General features: G+C 42.4%; 1 protein-coding gene across 1 annotated transcript in view; it reads left to right on the top strand.

Annotated features, from left to right (window-relative positions):
* Window positions 1-11,601: 11,601 nt before the first annotated feature.
* Window positions 11,602-27,535, top strand: part of gabbr2 (gamma-aminobutyric acid (GABA) B receptor, 2) — a 1,146,382-nt gene continuing 1,130,448 nt past the window's right edge. The window contains exon 1 of the mRNA XM_038797583.1: window positions 11,602-13,092. Coding sequence (XP_038653511.1) covers window positions 12,760-13,092 — 333 coding nt within the window. The 5' untranslated portion in view covers window positions 11,602-12,759. The remainder of the gene's footprint in view (window positions 13,093-27,535) is intronic.

Raw genomic sequence — 27,535 nt, 5'->3', positions numbered from 1 at the left:
CAGTCCCTATCCATTTCTCTATAATAACCCTTTAGTCCTCACGAGACTTTATTGTAGAAATACTAAATCAGGTCATCAGGGGCACAAAATGCAAGATAAGTAAGCGTAATCCACAAGGAAACCATTGAATTCTCTGTTTGAGAGAGAAAGAGAAGTGGTTCGAGGGAAACCATAACACGTCAAGCATAGGGGAAGGCAAGAAGGCTGCCTTCCATGAAATACCACAGTCAGTATGGGGATTGAGCCCACATTGTTAGCATCATTCAAGACAGCAATTTAAACTAATTAAACAACATAACAGAATGTGGAATAAAAATATTTTTGTCTTTGTCCCATATCATTAGATCTATGGCAACAACCTAATTAAAGCCACATGCCAATGGACGGTTTTAAATAGGATGTTGCGGTTTTTTTAAGGGAATGCAATAATATCCTGACTGGTTAAGCTGCAGACCCACTGACTTTCCAAAAATAATTGCCTTGGCATTGCTTTTTGTGCCTTTTTCCGAGAAGCTTTATTCCAAAAGCATAGGCATCTTACTAGAGATTGTTTAGTAATTAAAAAATGATTTACTCCAGCTCTTTTATGTGGAATTACAACTCTCTTTAGCGATCTCAATTTGTCATAATCACCAAACCTAAAGCAGGTAGCACTGTTATCTTCCTTAACCCTATTTTGATCTTTACTACTAGTAAATCAAGGTAACTTTTAACCAATTTGTTCCACCTGCTTCAAGTAGAAGCCCCATTCAGCACTTCACAGTTAAATGAGTTCATGACTCACACATTCATCACAGGACTAAAACTCCTTGTGACCAATACAATTTGTTAGCATTCATCATTATCTTTATCCTTTTCCTCAGAACTCTCCTGAATCATGTGTGATTTTAAGAACCCGATCTCTCCATTATGAGCAGTTCATCACAATGATACTTCAAGTCACATCTGAAGCACCTATTAACTATCCCTTGCATTGCTGGGATTCATTTGCCTATTATTGTTGTTCCAATTCTGTCTTCAACAAGATGGCAAGGTCTGTTAAAGGTGCCTTTAACCTGATTCTGTCTGTCTTTAACCCTTCCATTATAAAGACACCTGTGCCCAGTATCGGGACCATTAGGGTTAACGAATATCAAAGTACTACCTGCTTTAGGTTTGGTGATTATGACAAATTGAGATCATTAAAGAGTTATAATTCCACATAAAAGAGCTGGAGCAAATGGTCATTTTAAAATCCGGTAATCGAGTCCTCGACTTTTGTGTCACTGTGGAATATTCCATTTGCTCATGTTAGAAACCACATGGGTCTGACGAAGTTGGGATGATCCACTACCTTCTGGATTTATTTAGTTTATTGACAGTTCCTTTGTACAAAAAAAACAAAGCAATTTTGAAACAATTACATAAAACAATAAATAGGCAACAATATAACCAGGTCACCAATATTCCACCTTGACAAAGGAGACAAACCAAATCACAGAACAAAGACATTAACCAAAAACACAGGCAACAGTACAATGAAGGTACCAGCATCCAAATCATTCCACCGCTCCCTCCCTCGCAGCTTCCGAATTCAGACTTGCATCAATGGAAAGCTGCTGGGGGTGATGCAATGGTGCAGCGGAAAGTCGCACTTGCACAGATACAGCGGGAGAGGGAGAGAGCGCCCGCTCCAAAGATGAAATCATGAATAAAGGGCCTGTAGTTGATTAGCACACGTCCTCCAAGTAGCAACAGTGTACAATTAACTATACAATAAGGGTACTCGGTGGTGCCTGAGGAGGCGGTGTTGAAAGAGAGGCAGAATCTCCAAATGGAGTTTGGTTAGTGCCGACAGAGGATGCGGTGGGACAACTGTGCAGGGCTATAGGGGCAGTGTACGAGTATGGGGAGAAGGCGACCAGCATACTTGCACATCAGCTGAGGAGGCAGATGGCGGCGAGGAAGATTGGGCGGTTGTGGGACATGGGGAGGTGAGGGGGCAAGCGTGTAACAGAACCGGATAAGGTAAATGGGGTGTTTGAGGCTTTTTAACTGAAAATTGTACAATTCAGATCCTCCGGCAGGGATGAGGGCTTGAGACGGTTTCTGGATGGGCTGGAGTTCCTGCGGTTGGATGAGGCAAGGGTCTAGGGACTGGGGCCCCCGATTAGACTGGGGGAGGTGATGCAGACAGGGAAGGTCTCAAGCCCAGATAGGTTCCCAGTGGAGTTTTACATGAGGTTTGGCTCAGAGCTGGGCGCCCTGTTAGTGGAGATCAACAGCCGGGGACAGGAGGAGTGAGGTGGAGTTTAAGGAGGTTGCCATATTGGTTGGTAGGGGTGAGCTTTCATTATCTTGAGATATGTGGCACAGAATTGGACCCAGCTGCACAAGTTGAATCTGGCAAAGCTGGTGGAGGGAATAAAGGATGACTGCAGGAGGCGGGGTGTGTTGTCTTTGTCATTGGCTGGAAGGGTCCAGATGGTAAAGATGATGGTGTTGCCAAAGTTTTTGTTTGTGTTTCAGAATCTCCTGATTTTTGTACCCAAATCTTTTTTTAGTAGGGTGAATGATGCTGGGGTTCGTGTGGGCAGGTAAGGTTCCCCGGACCAGGAAGGTCTTTCTGGAAAGGTCTAGCACTGCCAAATCTGCAGAATTATTATTGGGTTGCTATGGTTCGGAAGGAGGCGATGGTGGGGGGGGGGGGGGGGGGGGGGGGGGGGGGTGTGTACAGGTGAGGAACTTCTTGAGGAAGGAGATGGATTCGTTCCCACGGCTGCCGCCTCCAGTGCTACAGGACATGCTCTGTCTGAGGATGAGATGGGCAAGGTGTCAGAAATATATGGGGTGCTGATGAAGAGGGAGGTTGGAGGGAGTGCGGTGCAAGAGGGAGTTGAGAGGGGCGATGCAAACTGAGATGTTGAGTGACACTCTGCGGAGGATAAACCCGTCCTCGTCGTGTGCAAGACTGAGACTCATACAGTTCAAGGTGCTGCTTCGGTGGTATGACATGTCTGGGAGGAGTCGTTTTTTGCCCAGGATGGAAGATTGGTGTGGACAGTGTGCAGGAAGCCCAGCAAACCATGTCCATAGGTTTTGCGCATGTCTGAGGTTGGAGGGGTTCTGGAAAGTTTGCGAACATAATGCCATTAAGGGCTGATAATTAAAATAACAACGAGAAGCCCAGAGTCATGTTTGAAGATTGAACAGTGGTGTTCCACAGAGTGAGTATTCAATCTGCATTTGCTCTCCCCAATGTAGAAATGGTTGCTTTGTGGGCAGCAAATGCAGTACAGTAAATGGAAAGAAATGCACATGTTTCACCTAGAATGAATGTTTGTGGTCTTAGATGGTGGGATGGGAGCAGGTAAAGTGGAAGGTATTGCATCTTGTGTGCTTGGACGGGAAAATACATAGATACATAGAAGATAGGAGCAGGAGGAGGCCTTTTGACCCTTCGAGCTTGCTCCGCCATTCATCACGATCATGGCTGATCATCCAACTCAATAGCCTAATCCTGCTTTCTCCCCATTGCCTTTGATCCCATTCTCCCCAAGTGCAATATCTAGCCACCTCTTGAATATATTGAATATATTGTGGGAAGGTAAGGAGTACTTGAGGTAATTGAATAGTAGACCAGGGTGTCGTGCGGGAACATTCCTTTTTGAATGTTTTTAAAGTGGAGGGGAAGATGTGTTTAATGGTAGCAGAATGTTGCAAGGCACAGAAGTGGCAAAGAACTATCCACTAAATGTGGGGTGGAAGGTGAGGACAGTGGGACTACTATTGCAGTTCTGTAAGGGAGGGGAAGGACAGAACTGTAGAAAATTGAACCAACACAGTCAAGGGCTCAATCAACCATTGTTGGGGATGGAACCAACAACTTAGGATAAAGACAGATATATTGAAGTACTGGTAAGGAAGATTGCAGCTTCAGCACAAATATATTGGAAACAGAGAAACTAGGAGAATGGAATGCAATCCTTACAGGAAGAGAGTTGTGAGAAGATGCACCTTGCTGGGATAGTTTTAAATGTTTATGCAGTTAATGTGTATTGATCTTGTCATTCTTTTTTATAATGTACTACTTAACAACTGAAAGATATTCCAACGTCTCTAAGTGATAGGTAATCGCATGGAGAGGATATGAGTACTAATAATTATGCAGAGATTAGTGGCAGGTGTTGATTTTTATCCTTTTCTCAAGCAAGATTGTGCAGAAAAGTCATGTTGAGAGCTCTTCTCTATTATGATAATTTGGCTGACCCCTGAAACTGCGACAGGATCACCCTGCCTCTCAACAGCTGGACATAAATCCCACTCTATTATTCAGCTCAAATGTTGGCCTGAGCAGAAACTTGACACTGGTGTTTTAAACCTGTATTTTATCAACTTAATTTCAATCATCGAATGTGCTTTGGGAACAAACTCTAGAATGCGACATGCATACAGTTGTTTAAAATGCTTTAAATACATGTGAATGGATGGAACCCCTATATTTTCCCACACTTTGCTTTCAGCTGCTAATGTTGTGGGGGCAAAGGCAGATGCTTGACCACAGTTATTATATCATTGTGGAGATGGTATTGTACTACATGGAGTGATTTAAATAATGAAATTTATTTACAGCTTGTTAAAAGGAGAATATCAAAGCTGCTACTGCCATTAAAATAAAGGATCAATTAATATAAACGGGGCAAGCTGTTTTTTTCCCATTGAGAATGGTTTTACATAAGTCTCAGTTTGTTCATTAGCTCTTTGGCAATTAAAACTACCTCATTCACATGATGCACTTACTCAAGCTCAACAAATTTCATGTCAGATGAAAGTTGGTGCTGTAACCATGGAGAGAATTAGCATTATGAAGAAAGGCAACTGAGAAGATAAAGCACTGCAGAAGAAGGCTTCTTTCCATCTGTCTTGAGCCTGAGTGAGGAAAAACTTGAAGAAGGAAAAGGGAACTCCAGAAACACTAGAAGACTTACCTATACCCAGGCATAAAAACGGATCAAGTACACACAGAAAATCTATAGAAAGCTATAGCACAGTAGGTTAGCTATCATAGAGATGACTTTAATTGGACCACATCTAAAATTGGAGTGCTGCATTACCATTAACCCCCAATGCAATTTGAAAGCCATGCTAAATTATCAGGTTACCAATACCAAATCTAACTTTGTTTTGAGAAGCGACCATCTAATTTTATAATTTACTATTGCTTAACTTTATTTAAAAAGAAAGTTTTAACTTTATTAGATACCCTTCTTTTCAACATAGTAAAGTGGGATAACTTAGGAAATAGGACACATTTAAAGATGCCAAGATAGTGGAACTATGGGATAATTATGCCAAGTTTAAAAAGGGCTTGCTCATAGTAAAAGTATGGGACCTTGAGGCTTTTTGCGAGAAACTGCTTGTGTGAGAATGGAATGTAGAAGTTTCTGAGATCAGAAACAATCAAGAAGATACATTAATAAAAACAAAGGATATTACTTACTTAAATATGTAAGTTTAGCAACAGTCGCATGAACGATTCAAGGAACGTTTGTTCAAGGAAATCATGCTCCCACACAAGGCTATAAATGATTGGGGAAAGGGAGGGGTTAATTGGATAGCAGCTAGGATCAAAGATATCCTGACTTTGTCTCTGTATGGCAGAGAAAAACCATCCAAGACAAGAATAAACAAGACAAGAGTCAAAGAGAGAAAGAGGGAAAGCGAGTGAGAGAGAAACAAAGAAGATAGCTAACCTATTGTGCTATAGCTTTCTATAGCTTTTCTGTGTGTACTTGAGAGAACAAATGAGAAAAACTGCAAGAGAAATTATCGTCTGCTCCCTTTCCAGTCACAATACAGATGCATATAGCCTGCATTGGACTGAAAATCACTACCTGAGTCTAACTGAGAACTTGGATTTGTTCTAGTTTTATCTCACTAAAGCAGTCTCATGACAAAATATTTTGCCACTACGTTCTCATATCAATTAGGGGCTAAGAACCCCAAACCAACAGCTAACATGACCTTAAACATATTGGCAGCAAGGCCATTCTAGGCTTCTGCTTGAAACCTGTGCCGGATAAGCAATTTAATAACCATTGCTCTAGCACACGAGCGACAGATGCTCTAGTTTTACACAGTGAGGCATACATTAACTTCAGCATAAAGACATTCTAATCAACCTAATGCCACAGAATTGCTACAGTGCAGAAGGAGGCCATTTGGTCCATCGTGTCTCCAACGGCTCTCCAAACAAGCACCATGAATGACTTAGTGCCATTTCCCTGTACCCCTGCGCATAGCTTGTATTTTAAATAATCATCTAATGCCCTCTTGAATGGCTCAATTGAAGCTGCTTCCACCGCACTTCCAGGCAATGCATTCCAGACCTGAACCACTTGCTGTGTGAAAAAAGTTTATGTCACATTGCATTTGCTTTTCTTGCATGTCACTTTCAAGCTTTGCCCTCTTGTTCTTAATACTTTTAGGAGTGGGCACAGTAATATCTACTTATCTTGAGTTCTTCCTATGCTGTCAGCTATTTATACGTATCTGAATCTTGGGTGTAACTTATAGGCCTGTCCATTATGATCCGTAATGTCCACAATGTCCATTGATATTGATTGCTTAGCCATCTCTTTGTCATGCCCCACTTTGCCATTAAGACATCTCAACTTTTTGAAGGACAGCTAACTCCATATTCGTGCTGGTGTTTTTGCAGAGTTTAGCATGAGGTACTGCTTTTTGTCCATGGAATCATATAATCATTCCAGTGCACAGGGAGGCCATTCAGCCCATTGAGCTGATACCAGCAAGAGTGATTTAATTAATTCCATTCACTTGCCCTTTCCCACAGCCCAAATGTTTTCCCCTTCAGTTGTTTATCCAATTCCCACTGAAATCCACAATTAAATCTACCTCCAGTGAGTGCATTCCAGATCATAACCATTTGCTGAATAAAATATATTTTCCTCATGATGCCTTTGGTTCTTTTTCTTGTCGTCTCTGATTCTTGCCCTTTCCCTCAATTTATCTCTATTTACTCTGTCTCTCATGATTTTGAGCACCTCGATCAAATAATTCCTTAAGCATCTCTCCTCTGACAAGAAAACGCCAGCATGGAAGGTAGTGAAGAGAAAAATCACATTAAGAGTTCTTGCTTTAATCGTTCTCTCCAGCTTCAGTCACCTCCTTCTCAGCTCCATCTCCAAATGTTGTGAGTGTCAGGAAAAGTGTTGATCTTTGCTGCTTCTTCTCAGTCAGGCACTGTTTGTTGTTAGTCTACCTCTAGAAGTCAATCTGGTGTCTTCACATACCACTCCCAAGAGCCTGAAGGTATTAACAAAGGATTTTGTCTCATCTTCCTTTCTTGACTTCTTTTGTCCATTCACTTTCATTTTGTTTAGTAACAGGTGGAACTGGAAAATACACATCTAATACCATAAAACAAGTCATAAGCAAATTATGGTACAGTAGAATGGCAGATTCTTTATTTTGCCTAATGAATTGCGCTTTTTACCCCGTATCCTATTGTGAAAACAGAGTTATGCTAAACATTGTCTCTTCTCAAGTGTGCAGCTTTACACATACCGAAGAGTAATAATAATCTAACATAAAAATGAAATGTTTTTTCACAATGCCAAATTTAATTTGATACTGCTCCTGTGAAATGTCTTGAGATGTTTTACTATGTTAAAGGTGCTGTATAAAGGTAAGTTCTTATCAATAAAAACATGAAAAAGCATGAACAGTACAAGGTGTTACGGATTTCAGACCAGATTCCAACAGTGGCTGAGATACTGGACAAGAACCACAAAGTTTTTATTTTGTGGATAGACAGATTCGCTCTGGAGTGATTGCACGGAAAATAGGGCCTGGTTATTTTTACAAAAATAAACATTATTATAACAAAAGAAAAATAATATTTAAACTTTTAAACTTCGACCCTAACAAGAAAAGCTTACCTGTCACTCTTAACCCTAACACACGATTTCCCATTAAACAGCACGTAAAATGAACATTCAGCTCTGAACTCCACTTACACAGAAAGGCAGAAATAATACTTGTATGACAGAACATATTCCTGCTGGTAGTGAGGCTCTTTCAGACCCTTTCCAAAAGCCTGTCTCTGTGGCAGCTTTTCATGGCCTCTCCCAGTCATTCTCCAAATCCTTCTGCCGCCACCTGTTCTGATTCTTTTATTTCTCTGAGCTCTGCCCAGCCCTTCAAAGATCATTCTATCCAGACATTCCCAGGCTTGAACTCATCATCACTATCTGGACTTTTGATTACCCACACAGAGTCATGCTATGAATATGCAACTAACCTCCAATTTCCGGACAAAAGAAGCCACCAGACTCCATAATGAGATAATGACTGGTCAGACAAGTGTGTCCCGGAGGACAATGGATCTTCAGTGAATCACCCCGGCTGAACAGGGGTATCCTGTTTATTCCTATTAACGAGTTTAAGTCTGAATGGGACAATGTGACTCAGGCCAGGTGTGAACGTATCCCTCTGCCTCAGTGCTAGCAGTTTTATCATCAGGCTGTTAACCCCTAAATTGCCCACAACATCTTCGATCCAATTTCCTAACACGTCCCAGTCGCCACAAAGGCCATTAAATTCATCAAGGTTAATTTTGTCGATAAATCACGTATAATTCACAGCATCATAACCAATTAATGGTTCTTCCTGAGGAAAGGTCAGCAAAACTTCTCCATACCCTCAACAAAAAAACAAGCAATATTAGCTATCTAATCAAATAATTATTGTGCTCCCTTTATCTGCCCCAGGCAGTGCCCCTTCAAGCCTCATTATGTCCATAGCCTTTGTATCCTTCCCCTTTAAAGAACCTGTCACCACTCATTCTGCTTTCATAAGCATTTCAAATCCCCTTTGCTTTCACTGTTTCCCTTCCTCATTATTGTTCTCTGTCCAAGATTCCATTGCCTTGTGGGTTGCTGTATGTGAGAAGTGCTATTGAAAAGTAAGTTGATGTTGTTTTACATTCAACATTGTGCATCCAATCTTGGCATGATACTTCTGTGGTCATAATGTGCAATACATCTTTTGGTTATAATTATCTAATTTTACCCATCAAACCTTCAACTCGTTCCCAATCAGATATTTGTTCAAGTCTTTTCCGAAGTTTATCTGTCTTGTCTGGAACTTTGCTGCATATCAACAACTCTGTGAGATGAAATTCCGACAAACCTCAAGTTGCACTTCAATTTCATGGTATACTAATGCCTTCAAATCCTGACACACATCAAGTCAAATAGCTTACTCATCTTCACAATTTTCCTCTTCCATCTTTATCAGTTTAGATCCCGTTGGTCTGTGCATCTGATTCATCAAAATGTGTAACATTAAAGTCTGTCATTCCTTAGTTGTCCCATTCAATGGAAACATAGCACCTTGAATTCTCCTCATTTTTACATAAGTTGATGCCATGTGAACAATTCATAGAGTTTTCTCTATAGCTTCTTAAAGAGTGACCAGCAGTGAAGTGGAAAGGATCCCTGCACAACCCCACTAATCACTGTCCCCATCCAGATTTATTTCCATTTATTGCCAAGCATTTTTTTATTATTGCAGACAGTTTTAATACAAGAGTCTAATTTGATGGCAATTCTACAAGTCACAATCTTATTTGTAAATATGTTGAACCTGGTCAGGTACCTTCAGAAAATGGAACTTGATTCTATTTACTGGATAATGCACTTCAGAAACTTCAATACGTCTTCAAAGAACAATCGTTTATGAATCCATGATACCTATTGTTCATAGTCTCTTTGCTCTGTTGATGAACATTAATAACAGCTTATGCCTTTAACGGCTTTCCACACTATTAGGTCAACTGCCACATGAATCTGAGGGTTCATGCTACTTCTAAACACTGGGCAGCATGGTAGCATAGTGGTTAGCACTGTTGCTTCATAGCACCAGGGACTCGGGTTTGATTCCCAGCTTGGGTCACTGTGCGGAGTCTGCACGTTCTCCCCATGTCTATGTGGGTTTCCTCCGGGAGCTCCGGTTTCCTCCCACAAGTCCCGAAAAACGTGCTGTTAGGTAATTTGGACATTCTGAATTCTCCCTGAGTGTACCCGAACAGGCTCCGGAGTGTGGCGACTCGGGGATTTTCACAGTAACTTTATTGCAGTGTTAATGTAAGCCTACTTGTGACACTAATAAAGATTATTATTATTAAGTGGAATAATATTGCTTACTCATCAAGAATTGCTCCCGTATTAATTCCTAAGAATAACTTTCCAAATAATCATTCATTTTCCAAGTTTTCGCTCTGCCTTAGAATCGACACGGTTTTTCGAGATACATTATTTGTTTTGTTTTGTAGCACACACCAAACTGAGCTACAATAAACCTAGATGTTCTACTTTTATTTCTCTCTCCACCTCCCAGCTGAACCTCCTCACTCTTCGTCGTAGTTTTAAAGTGTTGTCCAAACATGTTGTTAATTGTGACCCTTGACTTAATGATGTATCAAACCAACGACCGATGATTGTTGGATGCAGGGCTGGCTGTATTGATTGTGTACGTCGAATATCCACCCGGCCCTAAAGGGTTAATGGAAATAAATCACCCGCATTGGGGCAACGTGCAGCGCTTCGAATAATACTGTTGTACTGGACTCTTTTCCATAAACTAGGAATCCGTGACATGTGCCCTCTACATATCGGGTTTCTAGTTAGATTACAAATTGGATAAGCTATCAAGAATGCATGTAGTTGCAATCCCAGGAGTCAAATCCATCTTTCTGCTTTCATGACTATGATATACTCCGCGGATATTAACAATTGCCTCCTTGTTAAAACATGACATAGCTCAGCAGGTTAATATTTACTGGACTGCGAGATGATTGAAACATCTGAGAGCGAGTCTCCATCGGTGAGAAGCAAAACTTTCCCTAGGAATCTAACAGTTGAAATTTGGTAGCACCCTCATCTTTCAATACCTGCTCTAGATTCTGGGGCTTGACAAGATAGCAGTGACATGATTAACTTCAAACCGCTTGTGCAGAATACAACTTTGCTTCCAATGATCGTTTTGATTGTTACTGTTAATCATTGCAAAGCGAATTTGTTCTCTAAATGAAATAGCAACAAGGGCTTGAATGGCCATATTGGACAACTGGCCAAATTTAAGTTCCAAAGCCTTGCAAACTAAGTAACTAAACACGTGTTTGAAGGCAACGCCGAATTAAACTGTAAACCTGAAAAGTTTCACATACACACCTATAATGATATGAAGATAATGATATTTTCAGGACTTTCCTTCCAATTCAGCCAATTAAAAATTCTGAAGGACTGTAAAGCAAGTGTAGCCAATTGATTTTATAAAGTTGCGCCTCTCCCCAACATTCAAAGTTTCAGCCCATTTTACAAAACAATACCCAGCATGGAGAGTGGGGTGGAGAGTAAAAGCTGCAATAAAGCGAAAACTATATCATTCAAAATGAAAGAATTAGAAAAAAAAGACTGATTGCAACCCGGATCTCTAAACTAGGAAATGATGAATGGGTTTTTAATCTTGCAGAATTTGATCAGATGTAATTTCGTAGCTCAGTCTCTCCACGTTTCCCTGTGCTGTGCAATGAACAGACCTTTTCCTTTATTTAATGGAGAAAAGTGCAAATTAATTCGGTGATTGACAGTAGAAGCCATGGTGATCTGGTTCAATTCATGGCCAGTGATTATTCCTCCTCACCATATATAACCAGAACTCGCTCCTGTTCCAAAGTAGCCTGTGCCTTTTCTTTTTAAATAGAAGCAAAATCTTGATATTTTCCGGTCATTTCTGGTGATTATTTTGTTGGTGATTTCAGCAAGCGGAGACTGACTGTATTTTGGCTACTTCAAGTCTGTCTTTCCTTTTTTTCTGAGCCCGGAGGTTGAGTCCAATGCGGCTGAAGCCTGAATGTCTGCGATGCTCTGCGCCTGTGTGTAATCTGTGTGTTAATGCCACCAACAACATGCCCCGAGTGTGAAGAGCAATCTGGAATCCCACATCACCGAGCCTGCTCGCTCCTGAACGCCCAGGCTAGAGCTCGGCGGCTGTCATCTGCAGTCTCCACTCTGACATTATTTGAAGAGACTGACTGACTGAGGAGATGAAGATTTCTTCCCCACTTTGGCTGCCTCTCGAGGGACCGCGCTCTTCAACTCCCTCTCTGCCGGTGTAAGATTATTATTTATTTGCGGGGAGAAGGTGGTGGGATTTTCCCTGTTATCTATCCTCGTGTTTCAATGGATTGGACAGGATGTGATGGGCGCTGTCGATGAAAGGAGAGGCTAAGTGCTGAGATCTTTCCCATATTAACACCCAGACCAACACTCTGTGGATGATCGGCGCCGCTCTGCATGATCCTCATACCCGTGCTGTGCAGGTTCCGTCCTTTGAACTGCTACCGGAATCCTACTAAAGGGGGTGAAGAAGGCAACACACATATTTATATATGTATTTTATATGCACATATAAATATACACACACACACATCCTATATGTATTGAGAAAGGGGGCGCCAATCCCCGTTGAAATACGTTGTCCAGGACCCCTCGGTTAGAGGAAGGGGCGAAAGGAATGCACTGAACTCGGATCAGCTCAGTCGCTGGACCACAGCGAAGCACCTGAGGAGGTTTGAAAGCGAGCCCACCTCGGGAGAGAGCGGTCGAGGTGGATAGACGGCGAGGGAGCGAGCGCCAGCTCCAATGCCAGCCTTCTGATCCCCGCTCTCCTTCAGTCGAGCCGTGTCTCTGTATGCGTCCCTCCTCCAGGATGGCTCCAGCCCTCAGGACCTACCGATCTGGGCTGTTCGCTTGGCTCTTTTGGCGTTCCCTGGGCCGGCTGGGGACACTCGTACTGCTGTGGGGCTGGGGATGGGATTCCACCTCGGCTTTGGGACTCAGGAATACCGCCACCCAGCTGGATGCGGACTCCAAGCTGCCCATCATGGGGCTGATGCCTATCAACAAGGCGGTGAAGAGCATCTCCGAGGGCATCTTACCCGCTGTCCAACTGGCCACAGAACACGTCCACAACAAATTCTTACCAAACACCAGCAAACTGGTCCTGGAGTGGTACGACTCCGAGGTATTTGACACGGTTCTTTTATTTGTGAAGCTGTCGCTATCTGTTTTTCTCCAACCTAACTGTTTACAGGCGAACACGTAGAGAGGATTCCAAATTATTTATCATGCGATGTCTGTTTTTTTAATGTATATAAATATCTTCAGTACGTCCGCACAATAATATTTGCGTGGTGCCAAGTATTAATTTTGAATTGTGCAGTTTTGTACAATGCGCAGTGGATGAATGATTTAACCCTTCACATGATTCAGCAGGGATTTGCTGTGCCTCTTAACCGTTCCGTTTATGTCTTGTGGCACCAGAGATTCAACGTTTCATATTTATTGACCCAGTTTCGCTTTGTGAAGTGTGCGCGGCCAAAAACACGGCTCAGCATCTGAGTGTGTGTGTGTTGTGGGGGGGGGGGGGGGGGGGTTAGTTCTGAGTGTATGTTTGGTGCGTGTATTTGTTTCCCCCTGTGTTGAATAGGAACGAGCTCCTGAAGCCATCATATTTATTGGTTAACAGCCGCTCGACAACTGCTCGCAATCTGTTCCCATCTGAGTGAATCAATGAAGGGGCAGAGCGAGGGAGCGAGCGGGAGATCTCCACATTGCTCAGAGCCCGCCACAAACAGTTAACATTGCAGACCTCTCTCTCTCCTCGCAAAGAGACGTGAGGTTTAGGTGACAACTTTACACGTTTCCTGTGAAAAACACTCAGAATCACCTTGAGACCTTGTTAAATTGTGCTTTTATTAATTCTTAAAGTGAGGAGATGCACATTGAGGCGTCATCTGCCCATATTTCGCTTATTCCTCATTTCCCTTTCTTGATGACATATAAATATGTATATTTGTTTGTCACGGTGGAATTAGCGTGTTAGGGGCGGGGACAGGGACGCGGATAGGGACAGGACTGACTGAACATTACCTGAAGATGGCAGCAGTTTCACATCGAGCACTTTCCACATTTCCAAGGTAACACGTTTTGTGCAGCGTTTGTGCTTGTGGCGCGGGCAGTGGCGCTTCACTGTCAGCGACCGAGTCAAAGACTAACACTTAACACCAGCCTTCGGTACGTGCTGCCGCTCATCAAGTGGCAGAGAGAGTGATTTGAGATAAGTTTCATATCTCAGAAATTAAATACAGCCTTCGTTTCTAAATGGGGTATGCGATTCGATTGCATTTTTTTTCTTGGGAGTATGATGTACACACTCCCCATAAGGTGAAGACAATGGAGCAGATATTTACAAATATTTCCGGATGGGCCTCTTCAATAACACTAATGGCGATTCTCAAACTAACTGAAAGGCATTTGGAGAAGGGAGAATTTTTTTAAATGTTCACAATCACAGGTGGTCAACAAATTTCCTGCACCAAGATGCAGTTTGCAAGGTCAGAGATGACAGATGAGGAAGGCCAGTGGGCCCATCTTAGTCCATACTTCCCGACCGTTCCCAGTGGTCCTTCCCCTCTTTGGGAGCATCCAGTCATTTTTCCTCGTGAACTATTAAATCATTGTATAAATCATTAGTTCAGCCATAACGTGAGTACTATGTGCTGTTCAGTTCTGATCACCTCATTACAGGAAAGATGTAATAATGTTAGGGAGGGTATAGAGGAGATTTATGATGTTACCAGGACAGGAAATTGGCAGTTGTGAGGGATGGTTGGATAGGCTGGAGTTGTTTTCCTTGGAACCGAAGAGGTGGAGGGGAAATTTGATTGAGATGTACAAAATTGGGAAGGGCCCGGATAGAGTGGATGGGAAGGGCCTTAGAGGTCAGTGGCTAGGGAGCATGAATTTAAAGTGATTGGCAGAAAGATTAAAGGGGAGATGAGGAAAAATGTTTTCATTCAGAGAGTTGCGGGGTCTGGAAGCCACTGCCTGAAAGGATAGGAGAGGCAGAGATCTCAAGTTCAGTTAAAACATGTCTGGACTTGCACCTCAAATACTGGCTGGGTGGCTTGTTTCTCACCAGCACTAATATTCTATGTTGGCAATAACTAATTAATGACTTTGATCTTTTTATTTTAGTTCATTTACAGGATGTAGCATTGCTGGCTGGGCCAGCATTTATTGCCCATCCCAGAGGGCATTGAGTCAACCACATTGCTGGGGTCACATAGATTTCCTTCCCTAAAGGATATTGTTTAGGTTTGTAAAGGAAACCAGTTGGGTTTTTACAGAAGTCAACAATTGTCATCACTAGACTTTAATTCCAGATATCTTATTGATTTCAAATTTCACCATCTGCCATAGTGGGATTTGAACCCAGGTTCCACAGAGCATTACTCCGAGTCTCTAGATTACCAGTCAAGTGACAATACCACTGTGCTACCAACTCAGTTGGTCTATATAGTTGTAAGGGCTGTAGATTTGTTTCCTTAAAGGACCAAATGGAATTTTACAATAATCTAGTAGTTTCATGGTCACAATTACTGATCCTAGTTTCATTTAATTAACAAAGTTTATGATCACAATTGCCATTTTGGAATTTGTATTCAAACCTCTGGATTGCCAGTAGCGCTGCTGATTGTGATTAAATGCATTTCTGGAGGCTTCATCACATGACTTGCCCTCCTGCTCCAGCCATTAGTCGGCCAACACATCCATCCTTGTGACACACTGCCTTCATGCACCAACTGGAAAGCAAAAAGACTCATTACCCAAATGGATGATGCTTGACTGTCAGCCAAACATCCTTCTTTCTCCCATTTTTAATACTTTTACATCTGGTAGAGAAAGCGCAAAGAAAATGATGAACTCGCCCACCCATGATATTTTTCAAGTCCTAATGATTTTTCTCCAGGTTTGTACACAACAGTGTCCTGGAGATTGATTATAAATTCCTGGTGATTCTTAGGCCAATCCTGGAGGGTTGTCAGCCTTAATTGCTAATCCAATAATGTAAGTAAAGTTGTCATAGTCCCAGGTGACCATAGGTTGATTTCCTCTCTGAGGTGGAGAGCTGACTGGTGGTGATTTGAGCAGAAGATCACCAGATCTTGGGCAAGGTTGAGAAAGTGGGGCCTTCATGAATAACCTCAGCTGGTACAGGAATTGAACCCGTGCTGTTAGCCTCAGTCTGCATCATGAACCAGCTGTCCAGCCAACTGAGTTGACTATTTTCCTCAATTGCCCTTTTCTCTTTTAGTATTCATATATTTTCTCAAGTAATTGTGCACTCCACAGCTGCAAAATCAAGTCTTAATATTTATTCTGATCGAGTGATTCTTTAGTTTCCAAAGATTTTTTAATTTCAGGCACATGGGGACTTTTAAAACTTTATTTTACATAATCACTAGGCTACTGTATTGCCAAATGGTTCCCTCAATTTAATTGTTCCAAAATTTTACCTTCATTCTTCGATCTGAATGTGTATTCCACTGTTGACAATTCTGGGTTTGAAAAAATAATTTCCAAAAATCAGCCTCAAAATGAACTTTTGCTAGTTTGAAATTGTCCTCTGGTTCTGCAATTTAATCTAAAATACTATCCTGGGTTAACTTATGTTATACTCACAACTAACAGTTTTATATAATGCTAAAGAAAGCTGCCTCTTTCTTAGGCTGTAAAGGTCAGGTTTCTCTCATTTTCCAGTAAGCTGAATTCTGGTACTGGGATCAAACCAGAGCTTGAATATCTTGCTTATTTCTTTATAACCAGACCTGGATGCAATATGAAGGTAAGGTTTGACCAGAATACAATAAAGATTGATCAATACTTCCTGACCTATGTGCTATTGTCTTGGTGTTGTAATTTACATCTTAAATTTGGCATTCTGCATTAATTGAGCATGTTTTGCATGTAGCCTAGTAAAGCCTCTTTCGTCTCCATTTTTAGATCTTTCAGCACATTCATGAATTACATATATTGCCTATTTTTCTTTCCTATGGCTGGCATTTTATACTTTTCTACATTATATTTCATCTGTCATCGCTTGCCCACTTATATATTTTGCCCAATTGGCAATTATGCAGCGCCTCCTTCCATTCCATTGCCCTGCTTAGTTTGCTATCAGCTCCAAATCTGACTATTTTGCATTTATAGTTGGCAAAATATACATTTGGGCTCACCACAATGTGGTACTGCCAAATAAACTGTCGTACAATGGCTGGGACTGACATTTTTCTTTTCACTTAATGCCAGTGAAAATAATGTTTACTTTCAAAATTAATGGATCACTGAGGAAATCTCTTTCTAAGTACATAATTTTTATTTAGTAGCAAAGAAAGAAACTGCTAACCATGTGCCTGCAATAACAACCTTTTGAAGCTTTTCAAACAGCTAAGGAATCACTTGCTCAGTATAAAGGTTAAGGCTTAATTCTTCAGCAGTGGAGTGAACAACGCCTTAAAAGAGGAAAAGGTAATTTAGTAATAAGGTCTTGCCAGTGCTACTAAGAGTAGCAATGTGGTGACACAAGGACATTTTTGTTAGGGAAGGACAGTCCACCTAGCGTGCAAAGAATTTACAAAATATGACAATAGATCATAGAGAGTTGACAAGGTCTCCACCACTGAGAAGGTGGCATAAAAGGTCCAAAAGAAGGTGCATAATATAAAGAGTAACACTTAGACAAGGCAGCAATACAACTCCAAAGTAACAGCACAAAACATATTTGTGCATGAGGGGAAGCAATGCGCAAGGGTATGTGAAGGAAAGCACCATTGACACAGAGAAATGTCAATTTCTCAGGGTAGAAGGTACCCGAGAAGGTAGAAATTCCAATGTTGAGGTTCTGGTTGATTTGTTTGGGACAAAAAATTTAGATGGCATTGAATCTCAATAATCGGAACTGGTGCAGAATTAATGATCAATACTAAACTAATTATATTGTCTGTAATTTTCAGGATTTATTACATTAATGCGGTCAAATACATTGTACATAAATACAAAACAGTTAAATGAATGACAAGGCAGTACCAAAATAAATAGTTTCTTATGTATTTGGACATATTGGTTACTTTTGACACGGAAGAAGGACAACCCAGTGTGCCACATGCTATATCTAAAAAACATTTTACATTTGAGCATCATCTTCCATTAATTCCTTTAACACTCAAATGCACCCACTATTACAGAAGTATACCATGCTTTTGCTGAAGAAGCATAGGTTGAGGAAAGGAGGGCTGTTGAGTGCCATATGAGGACAAATTTCCCTACTGAGTTAGCATCAATGCAAAACATGAAATATGTGCTTGGAAATGGATAAAGGCATCATTTGCCTCCTGCACACAGCACAAGTTTGGAACAGTGTAATATCAGTGTGAACTTGAAACCGCATGATATAAAAGTGACAATGTACCCTTCATAGCACAGTATATACATGTTCTTCTCTATCCATGTAAACCTGGCATGTACACTTCACACAGTGAATTTACTGGCCAACCTCATGTGTGGCATTTGAATGAGATTTCAGTTAGGACATTAAGATTGCAAAATGTGTCTTCCAGCATCTGTATTTTTGGTTGAGAGTACTGTTCAGGTTCCAAGATGTCATTGGGGCATGTACACAGCTCTGAGGTGAGCAATGATGGATGGCATTTTGGTGAGGGAAAGAGCATCCGTTGGAAGTATGTGAAGTAAGGTAAGTAGATTGTAGCATCAATCAGCATGCAAGACAGATTTGACACCAGTGCTGCCATTTTGGAACTCAGCACTCCAACAAATGCTCTCTCTTAATCTGAACACAATAGTCATTATTGGTGTCACAAGTCGGCTTAAGTTGACACTGCAATGAAGTTACTGTGAACACTGCAGTGACATTAATGCCGCACTAGGGCACCTCATCGGGTACACTGAGGGAGAATTCAGAATGTCCAATTCACCTAACAGCACGTCTTTCATGCCTTGTGGGAAGAAACCGGAGCACCCGGAGAAAACCCACGCAGACACGAGGAGAACGTGCAGATTCCGCACAGTCAGTGACCCAAGTGGAAATCTAACCTGGGACCCTGGTGCTGTAAAGCAACAGTGCTAATCACTGTGCTACCGTGCCACACAAGTTCAGCAGCAGGAAGGAACCACTGCCAGTACTTTTTAAAAGAGGTCAGGTACTTTCAGATTAGTTGCTAATTGATTTCAACTTGCTGTTGCGACTATTGTAGAATGTTTGGTGGTTTCCAGAGTTCCTTAAAGTTGAAAAAAAACTACAAGAAATAGTGTGGCATGTGCTGAAGAAATTTGTTCTGTCTTCAAGAAACTGCACAAACGACTTGTTCATAGATATGGATTGGAATAGTTTGCGTCCCCTTCAATTACTTCATGACAGGAAGAATGAAAGAGGGGATGCAGAGCAGGAAGAAGGAGGGAATGTGAGACGCACTCTCAATAGGTGGCCATATCCACCCATGCTGTTTAGAGGCAATTCTCTTCTCTAAATGGTCAGTGACAAACAGTGTGCCAGATGTCTCTGCTTCTATAAAGATATCCTCACTGAAACCTGTCATCAAGTGGATGGAAATAGCATTGTGAGTGGCTTTGAAGATGACCATGGGCATGAACTGTAATGCGTCAGACTGCTTTCAGACTGGAACAGGAGATAGAAATATAGAAAGGCATTTGGCCCAGGAGGAGGATATTCGACCCATCATGCCCATTCAGCTGAGAAAGACTTATGCTGCCAATCCCACATTCCAGTTCTTGATCTGTAGCACTATAGTTTATGGAAGTTCCTGATCTGTAGCACTGTAGTTTATGGTATCTCAAGTACATAGTCATGTGTTTTTTTTTTTTACAAATGATGAGGGTTTCTGCATCTATCACTTTCAGGCAGTGAATTCCCGACTCCCAGTTCCCCTATGCTCTGGGTAAAAAAGTTATTCATCACCTCCCTCTAGTTTATCGAACAATAATTTTAAATCTATGCTATTGACCTCTCTGTTAATATTGGTCCTTCCTATCACTTAGATCAGCCATGGTCTAATTGAATGGCGGAGCAGGCTCGAGGGGCCAGATGGCCTACTCCTGCTCCTAGTTCTTATGTTCTTATGTCCCACAAGGTTGTGTCCCCCTCAATTAAATTTCTCCTCAGATATTTGTAACACCTCTCAGTTTGCTGTCCAATGTTGCATTAGGGAGAAGTTGCTAATTTGTTTGCAGTTGAAGATAGGTAGTGGCAGAGAAGGCTGCTCTCACAGCTCTGCTAAAAGCAGTTGGTTTAGAAGGCTAGAGAGGGAACATTTCTTTCATCCTTTCTGGAAAAACGCCATACTATGGCACTCTAACAGAGATCTGAAGAGCAGCTAGTTAAGGAAACTAGGGAAATGAAGTGAAGTTTCCAAGAAGTCTGTGATTAAAGGTACTAGAACAGAGAATGTTTCAATCAATTCACGGAGTTGAAAAGACATTTGATCATGAGAGGCCAGGAAGATATCTGAAATGATTTTCGGGCTTGTGAGATTTTATTACAGCTGTGGAATGTGAGTTGAAATAACTATGGACATCAGTGGCTGGATCTCTGAATTTGTACAAAAGCAATTAAGACAAAGCAAACCCAAAAGGGTGTGGTGTAAAATCCTAGACAGGATTCACTATTAAAAGTCTATTGGAAAACCAGAACTGGATTTCAGAATGCAAATAGCTAAGGGAAAGCATAATTTAAAAGAGAATTTGAAAGTGTGACTTTTGAAAGGGGAATTTGAAATCACTCATGTAGAAGCTGGAGTTTAGTGAGACCAGGTGGCTCATGGTATAAGAGTCATTGGGGGGGGGGGGGGGGGGGATTTTGAGGAGAAATCCACAGACATTCACTTGGGTTCAGAGAGGGGTGCGTCTTACCACAGTCATCTTGTTTGCTTGAAAGAGACTATGTGTGTTAATGAGATCATTGTAGCTAAAGATATACTTCATAATTCATGTTAATCTTAACATTTGTGGATTTAAGATAAGGGGAATAAAGGAGTATTGTATAATTATTCTACATTCCATGTTTAATTTTGTTTCCTGTTTAGAACTAAGTGTGTTCGTGTTACTCTGTTCCTCTTTTGAGCCAGGGTTCCATTTGGAATCTTCCCGCCCAGCTATAATATCAACTGGGATCGTAACAGTAGCTTCATAATGAATGTTCCTCAGACCTGGAACTATTCTCGTGAATAGTTCTGCATTCTGCTCAATGCCTTTTGCTTCCGGAATGGTGTTTCCTGCAGGAAGCTCACCGAGTACTCCCCTTCTTAAGGAATGAGTTTCCAAAATCTATGACGTGTCTCTCTGCTGCTGTTCATACTATGGCTAAGTGTAATTGTCTTTATGGCACAAGCATAGTGCTATCCATCGGCAACAGCCTATTGAGCCGAGGAAGCAGATGCACACGTGGCCCTCCACTCATTAGAAGCCAAACCAGTAATGATTTTATCGCTAGATGCCATTACTGTGTGTGCTACTTCATAATATTACAATACAGCCGATAGGGATTCCACTCCCTCACAGTCCAGTTGGTGTGTGACCATAGACAGTGAATAATGCAGATCACTGACCCATATCCTGGCAGCAGTCATGATGCTTTCAGGGTCTGGGGCACGCCAGTGTGCCATCTTCATTTGAGCTACGACAACAAACCAGAGGGTGGCTACTGGGTGACAAGAGCTACTTTGATGACAATGCTGATGATTCCAGTGCACAACCCATGCCTGACAGAATGCATACAGTGAAACCCATACTACCATGAAAAATGTGACAGAACAGACAATTGACATACTGAAAGAATGCTTTTCCTGCCTGATCGCACTGGACGGGCCCTGCAATACTTGCCAGGAGAGGATGTCAAGATTCATGGTAGTCTGCAGCAGGCTTAACAACTGTGCTAGCATGAGGGCAAAGCCTTCACCACTAGCCAGAGAGTGTGTATCAGTGGGAATGTGAGGAGGCAAGAATCACAGATCCTTTCTGACTGGGCTGCCTGTGAATGACTCATCTGACAGTGATAACAGTGAACACAACCCTAATTCTCCAGCAGTCCCACACCTTACATGGTTTCTGTTACTGACCATCACAGTGTCTGCTTGACCACAATGCAAAACTAAAGGCCAACATAAACATTCCAAACCAAATTTATAAATCATACCATACCATATTGTCTACCAATGTGAATTAATCTTTATTGTTGCATTCCATATTGTGCGTGGCTCGTGGTATCTTTGCCAGTCCAAGTACTCCCAGGCAATGCTATCTCAGTGGCTGCAGAATAGTTGGAGGAGGTTGGTTAGCTTATTTGTCTGGATGGCTGGTTCATGATGCAAAGTGATGCCAAAAGCGTGGGTTCAATTCCTGTACCGGCTGAGGTTATTCATGAAGGCTCAACCTTCTCAAGCTTGCCCCTTGGCTGAGCTGTAGTGACTCAGGTTAAATCACCTTCAGTCAGCTCTCAAGGTGGAGAGCAACCTATGTTCCTCTGGGACAGTAGGGTGAAAGGTTTCTGACTTTCAGGGAGGGAGTCTGCAAATGACCTTGGAGGATGACATTGAATAGCTCTGGCCCTAGAAGACCCGGTTATGGATTGCATCATCTCAGCATGGGCAGCAACAGCCTGGGCTGGCCGGCTAGCATGCAACATTAACAACCCTGATCGAGTGGTAGGGTGGGAGGTTGACTACTGTAATCCTGAGAGATACCAGTAGCTTCATGCTCCTCAAAGCCAGTACTTCAGGTGGTGCTTCACTAATCCGAGTAACCTATTGGAGGAAATATTGCTGGAATGTTGTGATAGCCTTCAAGCCCCTTTGAACACTAGTATCTATACCATGAAGGCAGCAGGCTGACCATAGAGGATGACTTTGAGCAACTTTGGCTTCAGAGAGCCAGCTTCAGACGCACAACTAGGCCTGTGAATTCACCATCTTCTGTAAGCACCCCATCGAATTCTTACCCATGTTCTCTACTGCAGACATCTGTGTAACCGCACACTCTGGTGATCTGGCAGCTGCACTACCCATGCCAGGGGAAACATTATATCTACATCCACCCTGCCGCACTCTCGGAATTTTGTAAAGTTCAATGAGATCATTTCTCGTTCTTAACTGGTGGCTACAAGTGTGAAAGTGAGTTATTGAGTTGTATCTTCATTATCATTGTTGCGTTGCTTTTTGGCCTGTTGCTCTTCCACCACAGCCTGGTCAGGAGACGGTTCATAGCTATTTGAAAGGATGCAGCCACAAAAAGAACCAAGAGGTGCATGCTTAGGCCATCTATATCTTGTATTTCTTTCCCTTGTTCTGTAGTCGGATGTGCGCATCGCTGGCAAGGCCACGATTTGTTGCCCAGCCCTAATTGCCCTTGAAATGAGCGGTGTGCAACGAAATTCAGAGGGCAGTTAAGTGTCAACCACAATGCAGTGGGTTTGGAGTCACATGTGGGCCAGACCTGGTAAGGATGGCAGATTTCCTTCCCTGAAGGATATTGGTGAATTAGGTGGGTTTTTATGACAATCGATGATAGTTGCCATGGTCATAATTACTGAGACCAGCTTTTTATTCCAGATTTACTAACTGAATTTAAATTCTACCAGCTACCACAATGAGGTTTGAACCCATGTCCCGACAGCATTAGACTGGGCCTGTGGGTTACTAGTCCACTGACATTACCACTATAGATTCTCGGAGGCCTGCCTGGTTCCCCTATGGATAAATTGTATCTTCCCTCCTCTCCAGATCCTGCACTAAAGCCTCCAGGGCAGTGTCAGAGAATGCACTCTCTCCCTTATTGGACCAGAATTGATTGTTCTTCCTGATCAGATATTCTACCATATCTTTAAGAGGTGCAGCCTGGCTTTATGAGATTCCAGAAACTTGACCCTCAACTTCCATCTTCCCCCTCCCCTCTGTTGAGGCATACATTCACAACACTGCGTTTAGCACTGACTGCATACATAAATCATGTAAATTAGCAAGCAGCACAAAATTGGCACACAGAACATAAAACATACAGTGCAGAAGGAGGCCATTCGGCCCATCGAGTCTGCACCGACCCACTTAAGCCCTCACTTCCACCCTATCCCCATAACCTAATAACCCCTCCTAACCCTTTCTGGTCACTAAGGACAATTTAGCATGGCCAATTGACCTAACCTGCACGTCTTTGGACTGTGGGAGGAAACTGGAGCACCCGGAGGAAACCCATGCAGACACAGGGAGAATGTGCAGACTCCTCACAGACAGTGACCCAGCAGGGAATTGAACCTGGGACCCTGGCGCAGTGAAGCCACAGTGCGAATCACTTGTGCCACCGTGCTGCCCTCATGGTCAGCATCGGAAGCAACAGATGCCGGTTAACTGTGCATTGTGATCCAATGCCAGTTCTTGGGGCCATTGAATTTTTCCCTTCCAGTATCTGAGTGGTAGTAGCTTTTTCTTGAATTTATCCATTTTCTACATCAGGTGATAGGACTCAGCTTGCTTGACCTTTTGAAGTAACATGCTTTTTGAGGGAAAGATTGTCACATCAGAAGGTGTTGGACATCTGCAGGTTCCTGGAAGAGAGTTGGTTCCTGCCACTACAGCTTTCAAATATTTTTCCTCTGGATCCAGGGCACTGCCAAAGCTATGTCCAGGGTTTTGCAGTTATGTGCAAGGTGCCATCCACTGTACACACTTTACAATCTGTGCATCCATAGATCAACCAGGAGCATACATAAACTGAAAGGATTTCATTCCATCAACATTGAGCATGTGTGCAACCAAAAGAAAGGGTTCACAGAGGTATGTGTCTAATTCCTAGCAACCTCACATTAATGCTTCCATCCTGCAGCAGTCCAAACATCCTGGCCTTTTTTTTGACCTTGGAGCGGACTTGAGGAGTGACTGCTGAGGGAGAAAGGATATTCTTTTCTTGGTTGATGACACTGGTGAGGATCCCACCAACAAAGCCGAAGAATTGTTCAACAATAGCCAAATTATGTGTCAGATGATTGACATGATCAAGCTGTAGTTCAGATGCCTGATAGACTTGGAGTTATCTTTCAGTACAGGCCAGTCAGGATCCATAGAATGATTGTACTGCACTATGTTGCTCAGCAATGAGGATTGATGCCAGAGGAATATAGTGCTGAACACAGAGTCTGTAGCCTATTTTTATTTGTATGGCTAGGGAAGCAGTTTTAGTTCGATGTTGAGGTTCACAATCCATTCAATGGCTTCAGCTAATGTAGTGTGAAGGGTTCCGACGCCACCAAGGATAAATCTTTCAGGGCATAAATTCAGTGTGCAGGTGATGGCCTGACTTGGATGGCTGCAGTCACATTTGAGCTTATTCTCATGCCTGTAGAAAGGCAAAAACTCGCTGAAAAGGAGGAATTGGCAGCAGAGGATGAAGGTGGCATCCGCATCACAGTACCAGCCTCTCACACTGCTACCTTGGGAAAGCTAGGGATTCTGTGACAGCTGTTCAGTAAGTTACCACCACTGGACCCATGCAACAATTGCATGCAATGGCCAGTTTGTCCAAATCTAGTGACAGACATCAGTCCTGTAACTACTGACCCACCCATTATACATGTCCCAGTGATTCCTGTCAATTCATGTCTTCACTACCATCCACCAGCTTCCATCCACCAGAAAATCTGAGCTGTCACAAGGCAGCCAAAAATGAGCAACAATAGAAAGTGGTGCAAGCATTTGTGGCTCCCCCAAAATACACTTATAAAATTTTCTCACACAGCCATCCATATATCCTTGTAGAATTAGAAAGCCTTCACTCCTATATAATGAAACATTGTGGTATTAGCAGGAGATAATGTAGATTGCTGTGAAATGTCATTGGCAGACAATCTCTAAGTGTTGGAAGTTAAGACTGCAGAAAAGCAGTTGATGTAGATTAGAACTGGAGCCAATCTCTACACACTTTGATATTTATTTACAGTTCCATTAAAAGCACACTGACTAACCTAACCACCATATTTTCAGTCTGTGCCCATTTATAGGTTTGAGGTGAATCACCAGTTAATACTCACCCCTGCATAAGATTAATACACAAGTAACATTGGAGCCTGAAGGAGCTTGCCAAAGACTATTCCACCCATAGCGTTGCCGGGGCAGACTCATCTATCAGAATTATGGATACTGCCTTGATGAAGATGAGGGTGGTGGGGTGAGAAGTTGGAGCGCTTTGTCTCAAGTTCCCAGTTCCAAGTGCTGTTTTGTCAGCACTCCTCTCATGGGTTAGCCGCACTTTATTCCCACTCGGCTGGAGAGAAATTTGGTGTTGATCAGTGTAACAGTGTAAAACAAAGTTTATGGTGTCTATCATAATGCGCAAGATAGTGGACATGTTGGCATCCAGAGGCTGCATGGCCGTGGATTCATTGCAGTATTTGATGGTGAATGGAGTTAGGCAATCTATCCATTTAAGTAGACATCCTCACCATGCCCGGCAAAATTATTCCACTCATGTTAGACTCCATTCTCTGTAATTGTGGACAATGTGTGTGGAAGGTCTGTCAGAACATTGTAGATTTTCTGATGTCTCCAACTATGACCCTTTTTATTCATTTCCCCAGGCATGTGTCCAGTTAACCTGAGCTTTGAGAGGACTGAGTCTTCCAAGATGGACTCTACAGCAGTCCCTTAGGTTACTAAATGCCCTAAGCTCAGGAGTTTCTTCCATAAAACTTCCCATCCCTCTCTCTGCCTTTAAACCAATCCTTAAAACATATCTATTTTGACCAACTGTTTGGCCAATACCCATACATGTGATTGAATGTCAAATATTGCCTTCTAATACTCAAATACCAATTTACATGTATATCGTGGTCAAAGATTCAGACAGAGATAAAATACCAGTAGAAGTGTTGCAATTTAGCATTATGAAGATGATCATCGTAATAATAATAATCTTTATTGTCACAAGTAGGCTTACATTAACACTGTAATGAAGTCACTGTGAAAATTCCCTAGTCGCCACAATCCGGCACCTGTTCGGGTACACTGACGCAGAATTCAGACTGTCCAAATTACCAACAGCACGTCTTTCGGGATTTGTGGGAGGAACTGGAGCACCCGGAGGAAACCCACGCAGACACAGGAAGAACATGCAGACTCCGCACGACAGTCACCCAAGCCGGGAATCGATCCTGGGACCCTGGCGCTGCGAAGCAATAGTGCTAATCACTGTGCTACCATGCCAAGTTCAAGTCGATATGACTGAGTGCTGCATGATATGCCGATTACTGATATTTAATTTACTAGGTGAGTTGGAGTTTCCACCCTTGTCAGGGATGGTGAAGCTTTACTGGCTCCCAGCACTTCTACCTCTGACACTGTCAATGAGGTCATCTGTGGAGGACAACCTCTCACTCCCTCCTCCTTGTGTTTCGTGCTTCCTCTGTGACAGGAGTGGTAAAAGTGCTCTGAGTGACTGTAATGGTGTGTTCATCTTATGGATGCAGTACATTTATTTAATGGGACAATGTGGAGAGGCATCAAATTCCATAAAGATCAGGTGGAGACGTGAGGAAAGTGGGTGAGATGCAC

This window comes from Scyliorhinus canicula, chromosome 5 (genome assembly GCF_902713615.1).
Source record: "Scyliorhinus canicula chromosome 5, sScyCan1.1, whole genome shotgun sequence".
NCBI classification, from domain to species: Eukaryota; Metazoa; Chordata; class Chondrichthyes; order Carcharhiniformes; family Scyliorhinidae; genus Scyliorhinus; species Scyliorhinus canicula.
This window is presented reverse-complemented; position numbering and strand designations above follow the sequence as displayed.